Here is a 23,872-nt window from a genome sequence, read left to right as displayed (position 1 = left end):
GAGGTAAAAACAGTTTTCGGCCTGCAGAGTGCTAAACACTGTCGTTTAGTTTGTGTGCACACTACCCAACTGACTACCTGCCTTTCTTGAGATGGGGTCTCTATTTGCCCTGACTGTCCTGGGCTATGTAGACCAGGCTGGCCTTAATCACTACCTCGCCTCAACTGCTGAGATTGATTAACAGAGTACCCGTGCCCCAGCAGCCCGATATCCAGCATGTCTTTTCAAGGCCATAAATTTCTTGTCTTAAAGGTGTCCAAGTGACCATGTATTCCTTTGTTCATGATTTCTATATACATGTCTACACTCACACATAATAAGAGAAAAATTTAAAGTACTATTAACTTGTTAGTTATTGTAATGGATTATGGTCCATCTTTTAAAGGCGCCTTTAAGTTAAGTGGGTCTGTCTATGGATGAAACAAAATCCCACCATTTCTAAGCTTCACTCCACCTGCAGAAGTATGCAAACAAATAAATGAACATATGATGAACCGGCAGGCGTTTGTGAGGAGCTTATGAAACTGAGAGATGGGTTCCTGGTGATCTACAGTACTGTTCTAGAACCTACTTAGCTACAGAGCATACTCACAGTAACATCAGTATGTTTCAAAAATTACTGCTGAATACTTTGTACAGATAATTTTCATCAAATACTCCTAGGTTTCCAAGTCACATTAAACTATAATTCACCTAAAAACAAATTGTCGGAAACTACTTGGAAAGTAAATTGAGGTTTTTAGACCTGCTGGCCTCCTCTCTCTATACAAGATTACTTTAGACAGAAATATTAGATAAATCATTGCAATCAAGTGAAAAATCACAAGTTCCAGGTTTATATTGACTGAACTAATACTGCTAAGTCATGAAAACTGCACTGACTGGTGAGGCAGTACTTAAGTCCTATTTGTCATTTTTCTGTGTAGATCACTAGGATTTAAGATAGCCAAACTGAGTAGTTTCCTACAATCAGTCACCACCTTACAGACATTTCTAATGCTTCCTTGAGTTTCTAGAACTACACAATAACATAGCCCCCAACCCTCTTGAATCTCCCCCCCGAACTCCTACCCATTGCCAAGGTTCCACCTCACTGCCCCCTTTCACGGCCAGGGGAAATAAGTTTCTGGAATCCAGAGTAAAAACTCAGGAACGCATTTTCCTACAGAAAAAAATATAAATTGTGATCTAGAATGCTGAGTGTTATAATTCAGCTGCACTTTATACGGGCTTTTGTAAACTAAAGCCTAAGGAACCCAACAATTCAAAATACCATTTCTATGAGAAAATGCATTCCAAGTTTAAGAAAATAACACACTCCCATGGTAGGTTGGTGACTATATATTGCCACCAAGCGTACCATTTGACTAAGTTCACACTAAAAAAAAAGTTACAGTTGCTACATGACATGACTATGCATTCTCAGAGTTCCAGTCCAAAAGTTTCTACTTTCTCAGTTCACTGAAAATCTGTTGCAATACTTACATTTAACATTTCAAAATCATTGCTTTCTAGGCCCTGTGTGAGAAGGATGGGGAAGCTGGTTGTCTGCAGAACGTCATCCTTCCTTCCTTTTCTATCCAGATCCATGGCTCCAAGGCGTTCCTCGATGCTAGCCTACAGAATGGAAACACCTGCTAAGTTAACCAGACAGGGATTGGGAGGCTGCAAACAAGCTCAGAGTCGTACCTCAGCCACAGAAACACAAAGAATCTCATCACCACAGTAGTACTGTGGAAAGAGCTACAAACCAAGTTCCCACAGTCTAGCAGAACGCCTGAAGAGGCACACAGGGGACTAAAGGAGCAGCTCACAAGTTAAGAGCATTGGCTGCTCGCCCAGAGGACCCCAGTTTGGGTCCCAGCACCCACATGGCTGCTCACAACTATCACTGAACACCAGTTCCAAGGGATTTGATGCCCTCCTCTGGCTTCTACAGGCACTGTACACACACAATACAGACATGCATGTGGACAAAACACACGTAACATAATTTTTATTACTCTTTTTTAAAGAGAGGCACATGCCATGAACATAGAAATACTAGTCCCAGTTCTGGGAAGATTAAAAACAGAAAGGATCTGGCATCTTACTACACAAGGAAAAGAGCTATTATTATCAAGCCTACCAACTGGACTTTAATCCCAATCCCCAGAACCCAGAAGGTAGAAGAAGAGAACCAATTATACCAAATCATCCTCAGCCTCCACACACATGGCAGACAGGATACAACTGTTCTATTCATGCCCAACCCTCCCAGCCAGAGGCATACACACATGCATGCACATATGAACTAATAAATAAGTAAATGTAATAAATGTTTAAAATACCAAACCTTTTAACCCCTGAAAGTGACTATGACCATCATTTACAAGACCAACTGGCACATAACCAGGCAGGATTGCTCAGACAGCCAAGAGAAAGGAGGCATCATGGGAACTCAGCAGTATGCGAAACCCAATCAAAGTCATCACAGCAAATCCTGACTTAACCTATCCAATTTGATCTATAGAGCTACTAGAAATGACAAAAGTAGAAGATAGCAAAACCGTTGAAGGCTTCAGTGTAGGGGATAGCATTATTTCCATCTTCGCTTCAGAAGAACTAGCTCCAGCTCTACCCAATATACTCCCCCAGTCTCTCAAACCCAAGTAAGCGGTCATTACCTCATTACTGCCCAATTTCCTCTTGTTCTCCACCTCCTTAGGCTGTGAGAGTGGAGGCGGCTTGATCGGTGCGTGATGTCCAGGAATGCCAGGCACCAGAACTTTAGCTTCCGAACTCATCACTGGTGTTCTCACCTGTCACACACAGTATCAAGGTGTGGGAAAGATGTAACTTAGTTCTCATGCTTCCTACTAGAGAAAGCAACCAGCTCTCTCTCCAAAGGCTTTTCCATTAGACTAGCAATACAATATACTCACCACAACAGGAAATCAAGACAAAAATGTGAACTGAATGTTGGCAAACAAACTTAAAATATTGGTTAAAAAGTTCACGGCTTTAAAGTCTGCAATATCTCATTAAGAGTATAAATCAAGGAAAATAATATCTACCAAATACAAAAAAAGTTGTGACTTAAAACTGCTTAAGTTACATACCCGAAAACCTCCAAAACCAAATCTTTGCCAACCATGCTCAGACAGCCAAGAGAAAGGTGTCATCACTGAAATTCAGCCAGATGCGAAACCATGTGACTATCATCACAGCATGGATTGGCTTTCCTTCCTAGTTCATCACCAACAAGGCAGCTACATGTATGTCAACAAGTTATACTCAAAACAGAATGCCACAGTGATGGTCCCAGTAGCAATGAACTCCAGCTCTACTGTGGTTTGATTTTACCCTGAAATACAACATACAGCTAAACAAAGCTGTACTCTTTCAAGTTCTGAGACTGATGAGCAACACTGAAATCTGTTATTAACACGCACTCTGTCTACAGAATTCACGTCCACCATGCACCACACTAACAGCACAGAACAAGTTTTGTAACCTTTATGTCTAAAAGCAGTCTCACATCTCTAAGAAAAGAGCTTGAAGAGCACTTTAGAGAACTTAGTTAGGAGCCAGGTGTGGTACTGCAAATACCTAGAACCCCAGCACCAAGGCTGAAGAATCATGAGTTTCAATCTAGGCTAAATAGCAAAACTGTATCTCAAGAGACAGGATAAAAAACAAATGAAGCCACTCTAACATGGCACTATATTCAATTCAGTTTAGCCAAATCTATTATTCTTTTCTTTTTCTTTTTTCTTTTCTTTTTTTCCTGAGACAGGGTTTCTCTGTGGCTTTGGAAACTGTCCTGGAACTAGCCCTGTAGACCATGCTGGCCTTGAACTCACAGAGATCCATCTGCTCTGCCTCCCGAGTGCTGGGATTAAAGGCGTGCACCACCACCGCCCGGCTCAAATCTATTATTCTTAACATCAAGCTTGTGATGTGCTCACCTTGGTTATAGCCGTCTCTACCGTTGGAGCCCAGCAATTGGAAATGTCTCTTTCCAAACATATATGAGTATCTTTGGAGTTCAAAGCCTGGAAGGGGTTTTTCAAAGGGAGGAAGGGGAGAGAAGCAACATCAAACATAGCAAGCACCAACGATGTGAGAAACAAACAACTTGTTTCCATAAAGTATGAGAAGTACGGAAGACCTCCATGCTGGCCGCAATCTCCATTCAGACGATGGCAGCCGAGTAGACACATACATTGAAGGCACTGCTGCAGTGTTTATGGACCACTAGAATTTTTAAACGGCCAGCAAGTAGTTCTCATTTACAGGAAAAGGTACATAGTCCAACATTCTCATAAATAAAAGACCCATGCACAAAACTGAGTCCTACCCTAAATTTCCCTAAGCAAGCTCTTTCTACAAACAAGATGAGGACAGCACTGCTTATTAACAGACGGCTCTGAGAGGGTGTGTATGCCCAGGCACCATGGCCAACTGGGGGGAAGGAGCCACATGCAGCAGGCTACTTATGTTCCCAGGAAAGCCGCTATGTACGTAACTCCATATGCTTAACACCTATAAAACCAAAACAGCTAGCAAAGGCTGTTATCTAGAAAAGGGGCATCCCAAAGAGTCTGCAGCTGACTTTTCTTGTTTAATCAAACTCTATGTACATAGTCAATTATCAAAGTACTTACTGGAACTGACAGCACCAGTACAGTAGAAGAACCCCTTAAAAGTTCATAGCCAGTCAAGGGTACCAGGCAAGAGCCTGTGTCATGGTACAGTGCTTGTCTAGCATGAATGAGGCTCTGAGTTTAATTCATGGCATTACAAGGAAGAACAAAAAAATATTCTTTTAATAAATGAGAGAAAGCTTATTTGGTTCCTGAAGAGCCTTACTAAGTTAAAGTATTATAAAGCTAAGCTTAAACACATTGGACATTACTGAGAACTTGTAAGTATTTAAAAAAAAATTCTATAGTAAAAAAATGTCAGGACTTCCATTTAGAAAATGCAATGGGTACCACCACTAAGGGCTATTAATAAGTAATGCATTTTATGTAACTGAGCAAAATTCAACTCAAGTCATATACATGTTGACCAAAAAAAAGTATCCAGTAGGACAGTACGAACATGAAACTAGGACTAGTTCAAAGTGAGGTCCATACACAGGAAGCATCATCTCAAGACAAGATACAGAGCAAAGAGGGGACACTCTACCTGTTGGGTTTAGAAAAAGAATTAAACCACCCACTGAAAGTGTCTTAATTAAAGGAAAATGCTGTTTATTTTCTCTAAAGTATTCCAACTTAGCCAAAATGCCCCTCTTAAAATCTGAATTGCTGTCTTCAAAGATGTGTCTACTTACCACTCGCTCAATAGTAGGCTGAAACCAGTTGCCATACACAAGCAATAAGGACGTTTTGTCTAAGCAAAATCCAGCTGCTAGAATAGGGATGGGTTTTGGTGTTGACTTCTTGCCTTTTCCAGGTGTTGCTATCTGAATTGTGCAATTTGAAGTCAAAGGTTTTTTGCAGTGTCTAGGAATAAAAGTAGGATTAGAAAATTTGAAATTGCCATCAAGTCACAATACATAACTCTCCCTTCATCTCCACAATACCATCACAAGTGGCCAGAAAGATATGTCTTTCAAAAGTTAGTATGTCCCTATCAACACCAGCCCTAAAATTCTACTGCCCCTCTGCCCCATTTCTGATAGTAAAAGGAGGCTGCAGACTCTCAAATGATCTCTCACTGAAATCAACTTCAGCCTTCATACATGTACCCTTTTCCAGTAGTTCCATCTCCATTACTCTCAACCCTCAAAGCCTCACTACAACCTCTGGTACCCAACTTGAGAGATGTTCACACCCTCCATGTCTTCTCCATGGACACTGTCCTGCCTGGCTCATCCACGCAGTCCTGAGTGACAGCTGTTTTCTTACCACACTGCTTATATCGGGGACTTAAGTGTACTTTTGTTCTCCACTGACATTTTAAGATATTAATTTCCTTTCATCCCAAAAAACCTTTGAATGGTCCGCACTACTTCTCCGTCCTGCTGCCACCTACTGGATCATGAGCACCACATTTGTTCACTGGCTCATGGCCATCTCTTCCCAACTCTGAGGTTCCCAGATCCTTCTGAAACTCCAGACTCCAAGACTCCAGACTCCAAGAACCAGGCCCTTCATGGCATCCCCAATCACACATTTCCTCACACTGTATTAATCGTGCTATCCACTCATTCTCAGTGAGCTCACGCTGTTCTGGGTCACATTATACCACCTTTCCAACTCCCTCCTAGTATCCTGACTTCATAGCTGTTTTGCCCTTTACCTCTCTAATCTATTTCCAACAGCTTTGACCGAATAATTATCATGAACCTAAGGTCATCAGTCCTCTGCTTAAAACTTGATGATGGGGGGGGGGGGGGGGAAGCACCACCTGACTTAGTGCAGTGGTTCCCAACCTTCCTAATGCTTTGACTCTTTAATACAGTTCCTCATGTTGTGCTGACTCCCAAACATAAAATTATTTTCCTTGCTAGTTATGAGTCGTAACATAAATTCTTTGAGAGAGCTAAATGGGAGGAGATTCAAATCCTTGTATTTTTTTCCCTCCTGGTATGCTGGAGATCAACACTTGGCATTCTAGCCAAGCTCATGACACAGCTACATCCCTTGGCCTCCAGAATGTTCCTAACTCTTGGCCTACTTCTTAGTATCAGGAAACAGCACAGGGACACATCATAAGTTACATACACACAGGCAAATGCAAAGAAACCACCACAGAGCCAGGCATTGGTGGCGCACACCTTTAGTCCCAGCACTCGGGAGACAGAGGCAGGAGGATCTCTGTGAGTTTGAGGTCAGCCTGGTCTACACAGCAAGTTCCAGGACAGCCTCCAAAACAATACAGGGAAACCCTGTCTTGAAAAACCAAAAAGAAACCACCACAGAAGACAAACCAAGGCACCACCCAAATCTACATGCAATCTCTCCACCTGAGCTACTTTCTCTCCAACTTTTATTACTGTCATCAATACTCACTATATATGCTTCACAAAAAGCCACTCTCCTAACCAGAGAAATAACATGGCCCATGACCTCAAACCCTTGAGTTCTTCACATACTCATGTAGACAAGTAATCGGGAGTACTTTCACAATAATCTAATGGAATGAGCAGGGATATAATGCAAAGAGTGAGGTGGATTACAACACAAAGGAACACAGGAATGAGCATTTCTGCCTTAGAAATTTCTTGCTTACCCATTCAATATGTGTTCAAAAAGATGGACTTGACCGTCTCTGGAAACAACAGCTAACTTGACAGGCTAGAAAAAAATGTGGTCGATCAATTCTAGTCAATTATATACCCCAACTTCAATTTCACCCCCTGAAAACTAACTTCTTCCCACCTCCTTAGTAACTAGAATTAAAAAACAAATAAAAAACAGAAACAAATTTAAAGATCATTATTTGGAGCCAGGAGGTTTTGGCACACATGTTTATTCCCAGCACTTAGGAGGCAAGAGGGAGGCAGGCGGATCTTTGTGAGTACAAGGCCAGCCTGGTCTACAGAGTAAGTTACAGGACAGTCAGGGCTGTTTCACAGAGAAACCATCTCAAAAACCCAGGGGCGGGGAGAACATTTGGGGACAGCTAGAAGATTCAGCCAATAGGTAAAGACACGTCGTGAAAGGCTAGCAACTTCCATTTGGCCATCCAGAATCTATATAAAGATGGGGACTTGACACTACAAAAATTGTCCTCTGGCAACACTCCCACAAACACATTTGGGGGGGGGTTTAAGGTAGGATCTCAGATTGGCAGTGTTGGTACACACCTTTAATCTCAGCGCCTCTGAGGCCAACCTGGTCTACAGAACGACTTCCAGGACAGTCAATGCTAAACAGAAACCTCTCTCAAGTAGAACAAACAAACAAACAAGGGTCTCTCTATATATAGCCCTGGTCATCCTAGAATTATGTAGAACAGACTAACCTGGAACTCACTGAGATTCTTGAGTGCTGGGATTAAAAGTGTGTGCCACCGTGCCCAGCTTGACAAACACTAATTTTTTAAAAAGTGTTGTTCATGTCAAGATTGTAAATAAATAATGTTTAGGCCAAGAACCTCCAAGATAAATGTGCTCTTTCTGACAAGAAAGGGAATGGCTGCATGGCTCTGGAATGCCCCAATCATAGAAGCCAGGACTGAAGAAAACACCACAACACTTCCCATCTGTGAAGGAAGAGGAGGAGCCTATGTCTCAGGTCTGTCTATGTCTTGGGGTTGGAGCAATGAATGGCTCAGAGGATAAGAACATGAAGACTTGAGATCAAATAAATCCCCAGAGTCTACACAGTTAGGCACGATCACATGCAAACATGTAACCCAGACTGGAGGTGGAAAGAAAGGGATGAGGATCCCATTGGCTTGCTCACCACCACCCTTGTTCCAAGCTTAGTGACACTGCCTCAAAAGATTAAGGAAGAGTGACAGAGCAGGATACCCAATGTCCTCAGTGTGGTTTCCACATGTACATGGGCATGTACACTCTCATAGACATATAAGTACTTAAGCCGCCCACTCCCACACAATTCTGTGCCAAAAAAAAGTTCAGCAACTTAAAGAGAAAAATTATGGGGGGGGGGCGGCGCAGAGCTGTTATTTTCCTCACTCACTCTCAGATTCATTTACTAATGCAGGATCTCCTGTTGAATCTCTACCTCCCAAGTGCTGGGATTACATGCAGCTACCACAATACACAGCTTTGACAGGAGTTCTTGGGGTCCTACATAGTCAACACTTTTATCCGCTAAGCTATCTCTCCAGTCCCATAATTTTCGTAGAACCCAAAATCAATTCTCACACATCAGGCCATTTACCTCTTCTTTGTTCTCTGACAAAGTCAAGTCAATATAGACAGGTTCATCTGTGACTGTAAAAGACATCACCGCACTCTTCTCTTTGTTTTCTGACCGGACCTGCCTAGATAACAAACTAGCCGTTAGGTATGGTGACAGATTCGCCCAAGCACTATGTAAGTTTATGCACCTAGTCCATGCCTATTGCCCACACAAACCAGAAGAAAAGGGGTGTCAGGTTCTCTGGAACTGAAGCTACTAACCTGGTAGCTCTGCAAGAGGAGTAAGCAGTCTTTTCTAAATGTTGAACCATCTCTCCAGTCCCCAAAGATTTTTATTTTATGTATCCAAATGTCTTCCTGTGCGTGTCTGTATGTGTGTAATAGAGCTTACAACACACCATTTTTAAGTTTTAATTCATTCAATTTACTTATTTTTATGTTTTTTCAAGATCGTTACTTTGCATAGCCCTGAATTTTCTGGAACCCACTTTGTACACCATGTCTACCTCTGCCTCCAGAGTGCTGTGATTAAAGGCTTGCACCACCAACACCCAGCCATACTCTACTCTTTATAAAGTATTTTCTAGAGATCAAACTCAGATCCTTATGTTTGTATAGCAAGCATTTGTAACCTACACTATCTCTCCAGACTCAATCTGTATACTTTAAGTTCTATAGCAATAAAGCTAGGTACAAATTAAATGATAAAGAATTTTAAAGAGATGGCTCAGAGGTTAAGAGCACTGACTGTTCTTCCAGAGGGCATGAGTTCAATTCCCAGCAACCACATGGTGGCTCACAACCATCTGTAATGAGATCCGGTGCCCTCTTCTGATGTGTACATGGAGGCAGGGTGTTGTATTCATAATAAATAAATAAATTTAAAAAAAGAATTTTAAAGTATGCTTTGGAGCTGGAGTGGTGGCTCAGTGGTTAATAACGCTTGCTGCTCTTTCAGAGAACCTGAGTTTAATCTGAAGCACACACACCATGGCTCACAACTGTCCATATGCACAGTGCAAGCCCGGACACCCTCTTCTGGCCTCCGAATGCATGGTACACAGGTGGTACACAGACCTACATGCAGACAAAACACCCATGCACATACAAAACAAAATCTAAAAAGAAAAACATACTTCAGATTTAGTTATAACTACTGTGAATTTATTTCCTATTAAACAATTTTATATGAGTCTAGAAGATAATTAAATTAATTTAATATGCAGTAAATGCACAAACAATTATTATTTTGAAATATATCAAAAAATGTTGGGAATTATATAATATAAAAAGGCATTTAAATTCTTAGTAAGATCAATTCTAACTGGAACTTAATCTAAGTCAATATAATAAAGTAAACCAAACTTAGCATTATATTGACCCCATAAACTGTGAGAGTCTTCCAAGGCAAGGTTGTCTCCCCAATCCCAACCAGGTACGTACCAGACATTAAGTAACCGGTCGTGTACTGCTCCAGATAAGAAATAGAGACCTGTAATCCCGTCAAAAGGCTGGCTCTCATTAGGTCTGATGGTAGTGAACCTAAGTGATGAAACTGGTGTCGAGTGGCCTGTGAAGTGCTAGAGAAAGTTAAAGCTCCTTTAGGAGAGGGTGGACTCAAAACAGTGCAAAAATAAAAGTCCCTGTGCATCTCGAGGAAGCTACATCATACATCTTACAGCAGTACCTACAGCTGAAATTCATTCTAAGCAAAAGGCTACTTATGCTATAATCCTTTCCCTTCTTAAAAAAAAATACCCATCAAGGGGTGGCAGTGGTGTTACATGCCTTTAGTACCAGCCTTGTTTACATAGTGAATTCCAGGACTACACAGTGAAACAGTCTCAAAAAACAACAAGACAAACACCAAACTTTAACAAAGATACCTCTTAAGTCATGTTATCCTAGAACTATGCAGCCCAGGCTAACCTCAACCTTGAACTTGTCCTGCCTCAGCCTCTCTCACGTATGGGGTCACAGGCATGCACCACCATTTTGGACTTAGCACTATCTTTTTTTTAAAGGGTGCTCAGACACAGCCAAGGAATTGCAGGTCCTCATGGTACTCTCAGAGAGTCGAAACCACAATTTTAAGGCATCATCACAGCACCGGCAAGTTCAATACCCTGAGTGCAAGTTATTTAAAACTCCTGATAGCAAATCCCCACCATATATACTATAAAGAGACAAAATGCTAGTACACATAAAAATTACAACTATAATCATTGCATAATGAAGGCTTAATTCAAATTCCACTTGTTTTACTCATTTTCAAATGTATGTGAGCATTACTGGACTCAAGATTTAAAATATGTGTTCTATTAATTCTGTTATTTTTTTTAATCATTGTGTATATGGGTACTTTGCCTATTTGTATCTCCATGTACCAGGAACACAAAGAGACCAGAAGAGGATAGGATGTAAGATCCCCTACTCTACAACATGGGTGCTGAGAACTAAACCTAGGTCCTCTGGAAGAGCAGCAAATGCTCTCAGTCTCTAAGCCAAAACTCTCTGGTCCTAATTCTATTACTTAAACAACTGGTAACTTTCTTTTTTTCCTGAAGAGATCTGTAGCCCAGGCTGGCCTTGCTATACAAGGAAGACCTGAGACTTCTGCTCCTAGTGCCTTTGTTTTTACTGTGCACATGTGTACAAGCATGGATTACCATGTATGGTTTACTCAGGGCTAGGGACTGAACCTACAGCTTCACACACGATAGGCAAGAACTCCACTAACTGAGCTGGAATCCAGCCATGCTAATTCTGTTTAACAAATAAAGAACTTGGGTTTTTGTTAGTTTTGTTGGGACTGAATCTTATTTTGTTATCTAAGCCTCAAGAGCCTAAACTTAAGCACTCCTCTACTTCCACCTCCCGAAAGTGCTGATGAGCAACCACAATACCGTGCGTGTAGCACGCGCATGTGTGCGTGTGTGCTCGCACGTACACATGTGTTGCTGGGATTGAGCCCAAAGCTTTATTCACTCGAGGCAAGCCTTCTACTAATTGAGCTAGGACCCATATTCTTAAACAATATTCTATGACTCCAATTTCTATATACGTGCTCTATAGAACTGTCACTCTTACAAACAATGTGATTAACTCACTCTGTAGACTTCTTTGGTCTCCAAAACCCATAGTTTGATGGTTCGACCAGCTGAAAGTAACATCTTTCCATCTGGGCTGATACACAGGGAACTGACGCTGCTATTGTCTCCTTTCCATTTGCTAAATTGTGGAGAGAACCAAAACATCACAATGAACACAGGAAACTTTATTCAGAGCAGAAAATAACAATAAGTCAGACATTAAAAATGCTAAGTAAGGTCCCATGCCAAGTGCATTCCCTAAAATCTTGCATAGGTTACTAAGCCTGACACAGCACTAAGGTAAAGCATCCCTGAAGACAGATCTCCCTTAGGTAAACACAGGATAAAAATTCACTGACGTGTCAGGAAATAGGTGGATAAATGCTGAAAGAACATAACATAGAGAGCCATGTATCCTGGGACCCAGGAGGTGGATTGTCAATGCCCAGGAAACAACTCGGTTACTGCTAGTTGGACTACACAAGTTGATCCTATTCCATAGAGATCCCTGTTGTCTCTGACAAGTCAGTCTTTAATTCCCTTAGCAATGCATGGTTTCTCTGCAGCCCCCAATGTTATTCCTAGCCTAGATCTTTACCGATGAAGAATCATGAGCCTAATTTCCTGTACAAGTATGTGATAAGCAATGGGGAACCTGCCTGTTCACATGTCAAAATTGTAAACAAGGGATAATACTCCTTTGTATCAGTAAGAACTCAAAATGTAAACAAAGTGATGGGAAATGTTATTCTGTATACATTTCTCTTATTGGTTGATGAATTATTCAACACTGATTGGCCAGGCAGGAAGATATGTGGGGCTAGGAGAAGAGGGGGATTCTGGAAAAGATAGGCAGAGTGAGCCCACCAGACAGAGTCAAGATGCTGCTGGAGGAGTAACACCATGCCAGGCATTACAGGGTAAGCCACAGCCTCGTGGCAATACATAGATTGACAGAAATGGGCTAATAAGAGAGCCAGTCAATAAAAAGCCCTAGTCAAGTTATTGATGGCACACACCTTTAATCACAGCACTCAGGAGGCAGAGGCAGGCAGTTTGAAGCCAGCCTGGTCTACAGAGGGAGTTCCGGGACAGCCTCCAAAACAATACAGAGAAGCCCTGTTTCAAAAAACCAAAAAAATAAAAATAAAAAAACAAAAACAAAAAGCCTAGTCACCGGCCAACAGTTTCATAATTAATATAGCATCTGTGTGTTCATTTGGGGCTCAAAGGCCATGGGACCTGCAGGGCCAAAAAAAACTCATGCTTACAACAAAGGATATAAACAGGCAATTCATAAGACAAATAGTGCTGATGAACAGAAAACACTTGAACTCAAGGAACAAAGTACAAAAACACTTCCTTTTTCCTTACTGACTTCTAAATGTTTCTCAAATTCTTATCGATTTCCATCATTTAAGGCTTCTTACAGACATTATTCATTATGTAAGCACCAACTGAAAACACACTAAAAAGACATGTTGCTAAGAATGAAGAAATGCCGGGTGTTGGTGGCGCACTGCCTTTAGTCCCAGTACTCGGGAGGCAGAGGCAGGCGGATCTCTGTGAGTTCGAGGCCAGCCTGGTCTACAGAGCGAATTCCAGGACAGCCTCTAAAACAATACAGAGAAACCCTGTCTCGAAAACCAAACCAAAACAAAACAAAAAATGAATGAAGAGACAGCTCAGTAAACTACTTGCCTCTTGAGCATCTAGACCTGAGTTTAATCCCCAATACCCACATTAAAAATAAATGTAATATAAATTTATTAATAAAATTAGCAATCGCTGAGCCAAGCAGGCTTGCTGATCAGCCTCTCTCTCTCTCTCTCTCTCTCTCTCTCTCTCTCTCTCTCTCTCTCCCTCCCTCCCTCCCTCCCTCCCTCCCTCCCTCCCTCCCTCCCTCCCTCCCTCCCTCACACTGCCTTGAGGAACCTGAGATGCATCCTGAATCCCCACCTGTACAGGATAATACTAATGCTCCTACCCTGTTGACAACTAAACCCAAAGAAACTGTAACTCTAATTCTGAGAACTTTATAGTATTATAGATTGCCAAGGCTCAACCTACTAGAGACGTACCACAGCAGATCTGTCTGCACAACTAAGCTTTTTTTTTTTTAAAGATTTATGTATTTATCACATATACAGTGTTCTGCCTACATGCCAGAAGAGGGCACCAGATTGAATGGTACATGGTTGTGAGCCACCATGTGGTTGCTGGGAGTTGAACTCAGGACCCCTGAAAGAGCAGGCACTGCTCTTAACCTCTGAGCCATCTCTCCAGCCCACAACTAAGCTTAAAAAGCACTAGAGTATGAATTTAACCCCAGCACTCGGGAGGCAGAGACAGGCGGATCTCTGTGAGTTCGAGGCCAGCCTGGTCTACTGAGTGAGTTCCAGGACAGCCTCCAAAACAATACGGAGAAATCCTGTCTCGAAAAAAACCAAAAAAAAAAAAAAAAAAAAAACCAAGAGAGAGAGAGAGACAAAGACACACAGAAAGAGGCAGAGAGAAGGGGGAGGGGGGCTGAACAGATGACTCAGTGATTGAGAGCACTGGCTGCTCTTCGGAGGACCCAGGTTCAATTCCTAGAACCCTCATTACAGTTCACAACCAGTGGATCTGATGCCCTTTCTAGCCTCCAACGGCACTTCACACATATGGTACAGAGGCATACACCCATACAAAATAAAATAAAGATTTTTTTCTTATAAAGTGCTAGGGTATAGCCTTCTGAGGAGTGACAGGCTTCAGAATGACAATCCATGTAAAGTGATACTGTAAAGACCTTCAGATTTCTATAGAGTCCCAAGGCTGAAGGAAGAAACACAAAAAATCCCTAGGGTTTCCAGTCTGGTTTTTAAACAATTTCATTTCAAATACCAATAGGAAGCCAAGAATCTTCAGCAATTTGAAGAATGTCTGCAACATGTAAACATGGACTACACACCCAACATTCCAAAGCATGCCACCCCCAAAATAAAAGAAAATGTTGAAATCCTACACTATCATATAAATGTAACACAATAAAAAGAAAATATAATGAACAAAAACATAAAGTGGGAAGTCAGAGGAAAAGGCCTGAACATAACATCAGGATGTTCCTACCAAGCATCAAATACACAGGGAAGTATAGCACACCTGCAGTTATAGCAACCAGGAGCTAAAGGCAGGACCATCAGGTTTCTGAAAACTCAAGTACAAGCCACCACACCAAACAGCCTAAATTAAATCCCAGGACCCAGGAGACAATCAATTCCCCAAAAAAGTTGTCTCCTAGCCTCCACACACACGCCATAATGCATGCACACAATACATAATGGATAAACAGACAAATGAATAAATGGAATTTTCAACAGAAAATAATCTTGGGAGTTAAGACGACTGAGTTAAGAACATGTACTATCAAAAAAAAAAAAATCATAGCCGGGCGTTGGTGGCGCACGCCTTTAATTCCAGTACTCGGGAGGCAGAAGCAGGTGGATCTTTGTGAGTTCGAGACCAGCCTGGTCTACAGAGCTAGTTCCAGGATAGCCTCCAAGACAATACAGAGAACCCTGTCTTGAAAAACCAAAAAAAAAAAAAAAAAAAAAAAAAAAAAAGAACATGTACTATCTACCTAGTAGAAGGCTGAGTTCAGATCTTGGCATCCAGCTTTTGAACTTCCAAAAGCTCAAAACTACAGCTCTAGGAGATCACACACCTCTTCTGGCCTCTGGGGGTACATGCATTCATGTACACATATTAACACACATACACATAATTAAAGATGAATGTATTTTTAAAAAAAGAATCCTGAGAAAAAGTTATTTCTAACCTAAAGCTCTTTTCACACAAATTATCAACTGTGAGGGCATAATTAAGGACAACGGTTACCAAGCAAAATCTCAGTGCAAGCCGGGGCGTTGGTGGCACACGCCTTTAATCCCAGCACTCGGGAGGCAGAGGCAGGCGGATCTCTGTGAGTTCAAGACCAGCCTGGACTACCAAGAGAGTTCCAGGACAGCCTCCAAAGCCACAGAGAAACCCTGTCTCGAAAAACCAAAAAAAAAAAAAAAATCTCAGTGCATACACATGTACAGTTTTTCTCAGGAAGCTACCAATTAGCATGTCCACTAAAGAAAGGGGAATAGGGTTAGGGAAGCAGGCCTAACTACCTAACAAGAGAAAACTTTCCGCAGCCAGTAAACAAAACCAGGCTGGTAGCTGCTCAGCCAACTGAAGATGTTGAAGTCCTCTGAGACACACCTAAAGCTGACTAAAGGACACTTCTAAATGTAACTGAGCCAAGTTACACTACTGTAAGGAAATAGGTACACGAGACCAAGTAAAACTTTCAGCAAAGAAACATATACCTAAAACTTAGTAAGTAAGCCTCAACAGTAAGTAGTCAAGTTCTTAAGAGGAAAAAAAAATTAACAGTGTTGTAAGAACCCTGTGGGTAAAGCTAGAAATTCAATTATCTTGAGAGACAGCACAGTTTAGTAGGAAAGAGGTCGGGCTTTCATCTAACCTATTTCTTAGGTACAGCTGGAACACATCCAGGGTTTTGAAATTATGATTAAATGCAATGGTATGTCTAACATACTCAACAGTTTCTATGTAACGACCGTAACTCTCATCCAGAGTACATGTACCCTGCAAGCCCCACCCCAGACCACTGTGAGACTTTCCACAGGTGTTTCTGGTCAGTCACCAGCATGGTTAAGTGTGGCTGCCAATAAGTCCAGTGTAAACACTGGTCTTTGCACCTGCTCCCCCAGCCCCAAACCTTCCTCATTTTAAACCCTTCTTGTGACTATGTACAATGGGTCTTGTCTTTCACTTCAAGTTCTATGAAGGCTCCCAAACCATTTCTCTCTTCAAACCGTAATTTCTCTACCTAAAGGTTATTTCTATCCAAACGTTCTCATTCCCAAGTTAATCTTTCACTCCTATCCCCTGGCCTTTGCTCTGGCCACATCTCTACCTTTCTTTACCCATTCCTTAAAGGTTTTTCCATCTTTCCCTATCCAAAGCTGTATCTTTCCTAGAAGGTCTAACCTTAGCCAGCATAGTTCCATCAGCCCTTTCCACCTCTACCTTGCTGACAAAGTAACCTCATGCCACCTATGTTTCTTGTACATTTGTCTAAATCATTTAGTGGTTTCCCCTCTTCTCCTTAAGCTTCTCAATGTCACTCTTACATAGTAAAACTTGAATGTCCAATGGGACTGAGAGATGAGAACCATCTATACAACCTTATGAACGTGTATATTCCCTACTGGGTCCCAGAAGAGGCTGGGCCAGCCTCCACCTCCAGGCACCCTGGTACTCACCACTTCACTTTGCATGTCTGTATACTCCACTCCACAATATACTTATCATCTGAACAACTATATATGCAGTCATTGTCTTCATGCCACTGTATGCAATTGACTCTGTTTTCATGGCCACCACTCTACAGATTAAAAAGAACAAAGAGACAAAGTCGTACATAAAAGTATGAATCCTGAAATTAACACATTTACCTCAAAACCTTAATCCTTTTGCTAACTAAAGCCTTAACTTACATCTTACCCATCTTGGTATTCCAACATCAAAAATGAGGTAAACCAGCTAGAGCTTAAAATGTTAATTCCCCTCTTTTCTCTATAGGCACATCAACTTCTTTTTAAGACCAGGGCTTGTTAGCCAGGCGTTGGTGGCACACGCCTTTAATCCCAGCACTCAGGGGCAGAGGCAGGCAGATCTCTGTGAATTCGAGGCCAGCCTGGTCTACTGAGCAGAGTTTCAGGACAGCCTCCAAAACAATACAGAGAAACCCTGTCTCGAGGGGAAAAAAAAAAAAAACAGGGGCTTGTTATACAGATGAGGAAAGCTTTAAACTTGCAATGATCTTCCTGCCTCTGCCTCCCAAACTTGAATCCTAGACATGCACCAATGTCTACCTGAAGTCAGCTTTTAATTAAGGTATTTAGTTGAAAATATCACATAAAAGACCTACCAGCCTGGGTGGTGCTGACCTCCAGAGCACTGGAAGCTGAGAGAGTTCAAGGCCAGCCTGAGCATCACAGCAATGTGCTATGGGGGGGGGGGTCCCCCTCAGGTAAATTCACATTGTATGAACAGTCTTTTATCCTTGTTTTCCAACAACACAAAGAACCACCCTCTACTTGGTGTATGTCAATATTTTATATCTTTATAATCTTTAATGTAGGCAATTTTGGGGGAGTCTGTATGTATGTTCATGCTGGGGGCACTGTAGTTATGCATGTGCATATACATGTAGGAGTGCTACCAAGAGGACAAGACAACTTCATATGTCATTCCCCAAAAACTGCTGTTATTTTGAGACAAGGTCTTTCCCTAGCCTGGAGCTTGCCAAGTAAGCTAAGCTGGCTGGCCATCCAGCCCCAGAGGCCTGTCTGCCTTTCTTCCCAGTGCTGGAATTTAAAGCACACTCCACCATGCCCAGCCCTTTTACATTTAATGAGGCTCCGGGAGACTGAATTCAGGTCCTCAAACCCCTTACCAGCTATCTCCCAGCCCAATGTAGACAATTTAGAAATTTAAAGCAGATCAATTTTTCAGGTTGTATTTTTTATTTTCGAGACAGGGTTTCTCTATATTATAGCCCTGGCTGTCCTGGAACTCTTTTTATATCAGACTGGCGTTGAACTCACAGAGATCCACCTGCCTCTGCCTCCCAAGTGCGGGGATTAAAGGCATGTGCCAACACTACCCAGCTTGGCTGTATTTTTTTTAATATATGTGTATATATGTCTGCCTATTTGTCTATATGTGCACATAAAGGCCCATGGAGGTCAGAAGAAAACTAGACATTTCTTATCCACCAAACATAAGGATTTTCTTGTTGCTATTTGAATGGGCTATTAAGGATGGCAATATGTATAATCCTTCCACTAGTGATAACAACAAATGAAGAAGACTTCCAGAAACCATTCTTAAATTCTAAAATTCTGACTCCTTAGCTATATTATTAATCCAAGGGACTACAGGAAGAAGAGGGTGTCATTCTTTTTTAATAGAAAAAAAAGGTCAATAACAGTTATGTACTAAAGGGATTATCCAATTTAATGCAAACTTATGACTGTCATTAGAAAGATCAAAGTTAGTTTTAGACAAGATGAAAACTGCTTACAACTCAAATGAAAACAAAATAAATGACCAGAAGTCATCTATATTTTAGTCTATGAATAAAACATAGAAATACATAAACTATCATATGAAGATCTTTCTTGATGACAGATGCATGTGAACTTTTCCCATTTTCAATTTCATGTCATTCCAAATTTTCTATGGTAGATGCTGTTTAAAATGGAAAACCTACCGTCTTGTTCTTTCACACAATAACCATTCTTCTATGCAGAGACCCACCCAGTGAATTTAAAATACACTATAAAAGGCATAGCCTGAAATCAAGTACTCCAGGAAGTGACTTCTATAGTTTGGGACCCTGGGCTGGGATTCTACATCACACAATTCTGCCTTGCCTGCTGGATGCCCTGCCAATGTGTTTTGTGAGGAGACATGACTGGAGGGAAAGACGGAAACTTATTCCTCCTGTTCTCCTTTGCATCACCAACAGTTGGCTTCTTCACCTTGACGGTGTAAACTGAAGGCAACAGGTAGTCTGAAGGAACTAGCGTCACCCCTCCATTCAGAGACATCAAGGAGCAGGAGCACCAGCCTCTGAAATATGTACCCCAAGCCCACAGTAATGCTAGCAAAGTGAGTTCCTAAGGTCTCAGCTTTAGCAGCGATTCCACGTGCCTCCTTTGTTCCCTTTAGGGTTGAAGCATCTTCCTGAAGCTGCTACCCATACTGACTTGAAAGTCCCTCTGGCCGGGCGGTGGTGGCGCACGCCTTTAATCCCAGCACTCGGGAGGCAGAGGCAGGCAGATCTCTGTGAGTTCGAGACCAGCCTGGACTACCAAGTGAGTTCCAGGACAGCCTCCAAAGCCACAGAGAAACCCTGTCTCGAAAAACAAAAAAAAAAAATCCCTCTGATCCCTTCTGACTTTACCTTTAGTCAACAGTTCACCATCCTCTTACTCATACAAATGAACATTATCTACTACAGCTCTTAAATATTCTATAGTTGTTCTAATGCATTGAAATGGGAAACTGCTTCTACAGAAAGAGCTCATCAATATCTTCAAGTATTTCTAATAATCTTTTTGTCACATCTTTTATATAAAATATGCAAATATACTTACTATTAATTTACTGTGCAATTCTCCTTTTACTGTGCTATACAATAAAATGCTACCAACTGCTGTGCCAAGAGCCAACAAGTCAACCTGGTCATTCGTTCCTATAACTTCTGATTTCCTTTTTTTCCTCTGATGACTTTCCTGGAAAAAAAAATAAGATTTTAGCTACTTAGTATTTCAAATACACACATACACACCAAAATATCACTAATACATTAGCCCTCAAAGGCACTTTTGAAGTTTCCTGGCCCACCTCCCACCCCTTCAGAAAGAGGTCAGACTACAAACTACCACTTCCTATGCTCTTAATGCTCTCCTAACAGACATGACAGCCTCAACACTTTTTCTACTTCTCAAACACTAACAAGTCTTCCTAGCAGATCCCAGGAAAGCCTCCCCTCCTCAAGCAGAGATCCACAAGGGTTTATCCATAAATCCAGGGACGGGACACGACAATGACCAGACGGCCAGAGGTCTGACTGATTCTGGTTAGCAATTAAGCAATGGCTTTTCAGACTGAGACTACAGAATCAGAGTTTGCATACATACACAGAGACTTCGCCTCACCATTTCCTTACCTTTCCATTCTAGCCACTAATGGATCAAATTTGGTCTTAAAAAATGACCTCTAAGCCAGGCGGTGGTGGCGCACACCTTTAATCCCAGCACTCGGGAGGCAGAGGCAGGTGGATCTCTGTGAGTTCAAGGCCAGCCTGGTCTACAGAGAGTTCCAGGACAGGCTCCAAAACAATACAGAGAAACTATCTCAAAAAACAAAAGACCTCTAGACACTTAAAATTATGCTGTTTTTTTTTTTTTTTTTTTTTTTTGGTTTTTCGAGACAGGGTTTCTCTGTATTGTTTTGGAGGCTGTCGGTACTGGGATTTAAGCCGTGCGCCACCACCGCCCGGCCTATGCTCAATTTTTAGTAAGCAGTTTAAATCTATTTCTTGGCCTGTTTTAATGTACTCTGACATGTATTTCATAGATAAGAATTTTAAAAAGCATATATTACAAAGTCACAAATACATCAAATGTTCTTCTGCTTCTGCCACTAGGATCTAACATGCAACCTTTACCTTCTTTTGACTCTTAAATACTTGAGGCCTCTTGACATGAACGCAGCTGAATTGTGCTGACTCTCGAAGAGATGGCTATGAAGACAGCCCAAATTCTTCCTAGCAACATCAACCAGTGTTTCAGCCCCATCCCACCTAGTGCCTGCAGTGAGTGCCATGTCCTTCAGTCACCTCTCCACCAAGCAGCACGGACCGTGGTGGCCGACATCAGACACAGCATGCCTGACTGCCAGGAAACGTCTGGAGAGAGGTGGGGGAGCAATCAGGATCAATTCCTAGGTGGCTTGATTGTGTGGCTCCAGTCTGCCCCTAGCATGACAGCTTCTGATCACAAATCTAAACCAGAGATCCATAACTTAAAGGCCTTATGATCACTCTGGAAACAGGGAAAAGCAATCTAGCTTCTTCAAACATTTATGAACCATTACTATAACCCACTGTCCAAAAAACAAAAGAGCATGAATTTATCATTCTCTGCTGATAGAAGGGAGTATCACCATATATTGTCCTAGTGGCAAACTGCCGATTACTAAACCAAGTGCAGGACACTCTTATGAACTTATTTACATTGGAGGATACAGCACCGCCTGAGTCCAGACAGAACATTCTGATCCACAGAATAAGCACTGTCTATGGACCAGGTCTTACAACGATCATACACTGCCTCATTTAATGCTAAGGGCTCTGAAGTATAACGGTGTTATCTCTACTTCCACACTGGAGACTAAGTCCCATGCCAAACCTTTACCAAAATGCTGGGGACATGGGCATCATAATATATTTTTCACATCTCTAAAGACTCAAAAATCTGAAGTAAAATGGGTTTGGTAAGGAAAAATCATCTTAGTATTTAAAATAGCAGGGCACACAATCCAGGAGCCTAAAGCAAAAGGTTGAGCAGCTGCCACAAACTTTGATCCATATCCTACCATAATCAACCCCCATCACAAAGCCAAACCTGTATGAAATATATACAAATTCAATACAAGAAAACTGCCACTCCAATTTTCCAAGTAAAACTGATGCAGTAGTCAAGTCAGTCAGTAGATAACATACCCAAGATAGGAACTGATTATCTCTGCAGTCATCCTTGCTCTCAATTCCTTTACTAAAGTCAAGGGTAATAGTGTAAGGGCACTGGACTGGGAGTCAGAGTACAGGATCCTAGTACACTGCTTATCAATGATCAAGGCTTTGGTTAAAGCCATTTAGCTTTGAGCCCTGACTCTCAATCAAGTGTTGTCAACTTTCCTGCTTTATTTATTTATTTATTTATTTATTTATTGGTGCCTAAGACTTTTTTCTGAGACAGGGTTTTTCTGTGGCTTTGGAGGCTGTCCTGGAACTAGCTCTTATAGATCAGGCTGGTCTTGAACTCACAGATTTTCGTGCCTCTGCCTCCCAAGTGCTAGGATTGAAAGCATACGTCACCACAGCCCGGCTGGTGCCTAAGATTAAATCCAGGGCTTGGAAAGTATTCTTTTTTTTTTTTTTCTTTTTTTCCGAGACAGGGCGTCTCTGTGTAGCTCTGGCTGTCTTAGAACTCACTTTATAAACATTTAGGGGCATAGCCGGGTGTTGGTGGCGCACGCCTTTAATCCCAGCACTCGGGAGGCAGAGGCAGGTGGATCTCTGTGAGTTCAAGGCTAGCCTGGTCTACAAAGTGAGTTCCAGGACAGCCTCCAAAGCTACAGAGAAAAAAAAATTTTAGGGGCAGGGACTCTGGATATGCTAATCATATGTTCTTCTGCACTATGCACCTCCAGCACACCACACTGGCTTCATAACCAGGACTCAACTAAGATGTCCTGTCTGTCATATAAAGTTGCTTTAATTGGAGGAGCTTTGTCAAAAAATAAAGTTGGGCTTGTTTAAAAACCAATTTTATTCCTACTGTATCAAAGTAAATGAATATATAAAGTCCAAACCATGATTTTTGGAACTTGGGTTTTGTTCTGGGGCATACAGGATTGGAAGTCAACAGGAAAGCCAAGTGGATGAGGTTTCAGCCAATCTAGTATTAACTATTTGTTGCAGATGACCAAGAACTGGACTTTCAAGACCTGAGTTCCAGGCCTAGTTCCTGTTAAGTTTTATTGGAATTGGGTACTTTTACGTACCACGTAGGACTAGCTATATAAATATAAGATATTAATACCAGTGGTAATTAGCACTGCCCTTAAAACACTGGATACTAAGTGATTTTGCATTATTAGATATACTACCTTTCACAACTACTCTATGAAGTAGGTATGACTGATGTAGGAACAAAAGGCATGATTATTAGAGAGGCTGGACTCGGGTTTTACAGCCGTCTGTGTGCATGTACTCACCTAGCCACTGTCCTGTCTGTTTCTCTGAGTGTTAGTACTCTCACCCCTCTTACAGCACTGTTACAATTGCAAAGAAAACTTCATAAAGGAAAAACGTACTCCAATTCTGATAATGACAGTTACATAGCTTTTTCACAAGTCTATGATTATGTTTTGATTCACAGGGCCTGATTGAGAGCTCTTTGTCACCAAGGGAAATTGAAAATGCAGCATAAAATCTGCTAAGTAGCTAAACATACTCACCCAACGTAGAGCAAGTTAAGAGACAAGCCCAACAACTTTCAACCCAAAGATTTAAGGGTAAGTTTTCTTTGGT

The 23,872-nt window shown here is 41.6% G+C and overlaps 1 protein-coding gene and 3 non-coding genes across 4 annotated transcripts in view; all 4 read right to left on the bottom strand.

The window, feature by feature from the left end:
• The window catches only part of Wdr43 (WD repeat domain 43), a 36,443-nt gene that overhangs the window by 11,325 nt on the left and 1,246 nt on the right, over positions 1–23,872 (bottom strand). Inside the window, exons 2-11 of the mRNA XM_040730790.1 lie at positions 20,148–20,285; positions 17,244–17,365; positions 11,941–12,061; positions 10,274–10,410; positions 8,850–8,952; positions 7,228–7,292; positions 5,324–5,495; positions 3,951–4,037; positions 2,667–2,801; positions 1,486–1,617 (exon numbers count right to left, since the gene is read on the bottom strand). Coding sequence (XP_040586724.1) covers positions 1,486–1,617; positions 2,667–2,801; positions 3,951–4,037; positions 5,324–5,495; positions 7,228–7,292; positions 8,850–8,952; positions 10,274–10,410; positions 11,941–12,061; positions 17,244–17,365; positions 20,148–20,285 — 1,212 coding nt within the window. The remainder of the gene's footprint in view (positions 1–1,485; positions 1,618–2,666; positions 2,802–3,950; positions 4,038–5,323; positions 5,496–7,227; positions 7,293–8,849; positions 8,953–10,273; positions 10,411–11,940; positions 12,062–17,243; positions 17,366–20,147; positions 20,286–23,872) is intronic.
• Positions 2,402–2,479, bottom strand: LOC121133886. Its single transcript, XR_005870898.1, has one exon. It is a non-coding gene; the product is annotated as a small nucleolar RNA SNORD53/SNORD92 (small nucleolar RNA).
• LOC121133885 lies at positions 3,135–3,212 on the bottom strand. Its single transcript, XR_005870897.1, has one exon. It is a non-coding gene; the product is annotated as a small nucleolar RNA SNORD53/SNORD92 (small nucleolar RNA).
• Positions 10,856–10,940, bottom strand: LOC121133887. Its single transcript, XR_005870899.1, has one exon. It is a non-coding gene; the product is annotated as a small nucleolar RNA SNORD53/SNORD92 (small nucleolar RNA).

This window comes from Mesocricetus auratus, unplaced genomic scaffold (genome assembly GCF_017639785.1).
Source record: "Mesocricetus auratus isolate SY011 unplaced genomic scaffold, BCM_Maur_2.0 Super-Scaffold_100024, whole genome shotgun sequence".
In the NCBI taxonomy this organism is placed as follows: Eukaryota; Metazoa; Chordata; class Mammalia; order Rodentia; family Cricetidae; genus Mesocricetus; species Mesocricetus auratus.
Note: the sequence above shows the minus strand (reverse complement) of the source record. Positions and strands in the feature narration are given on the sequence as shown.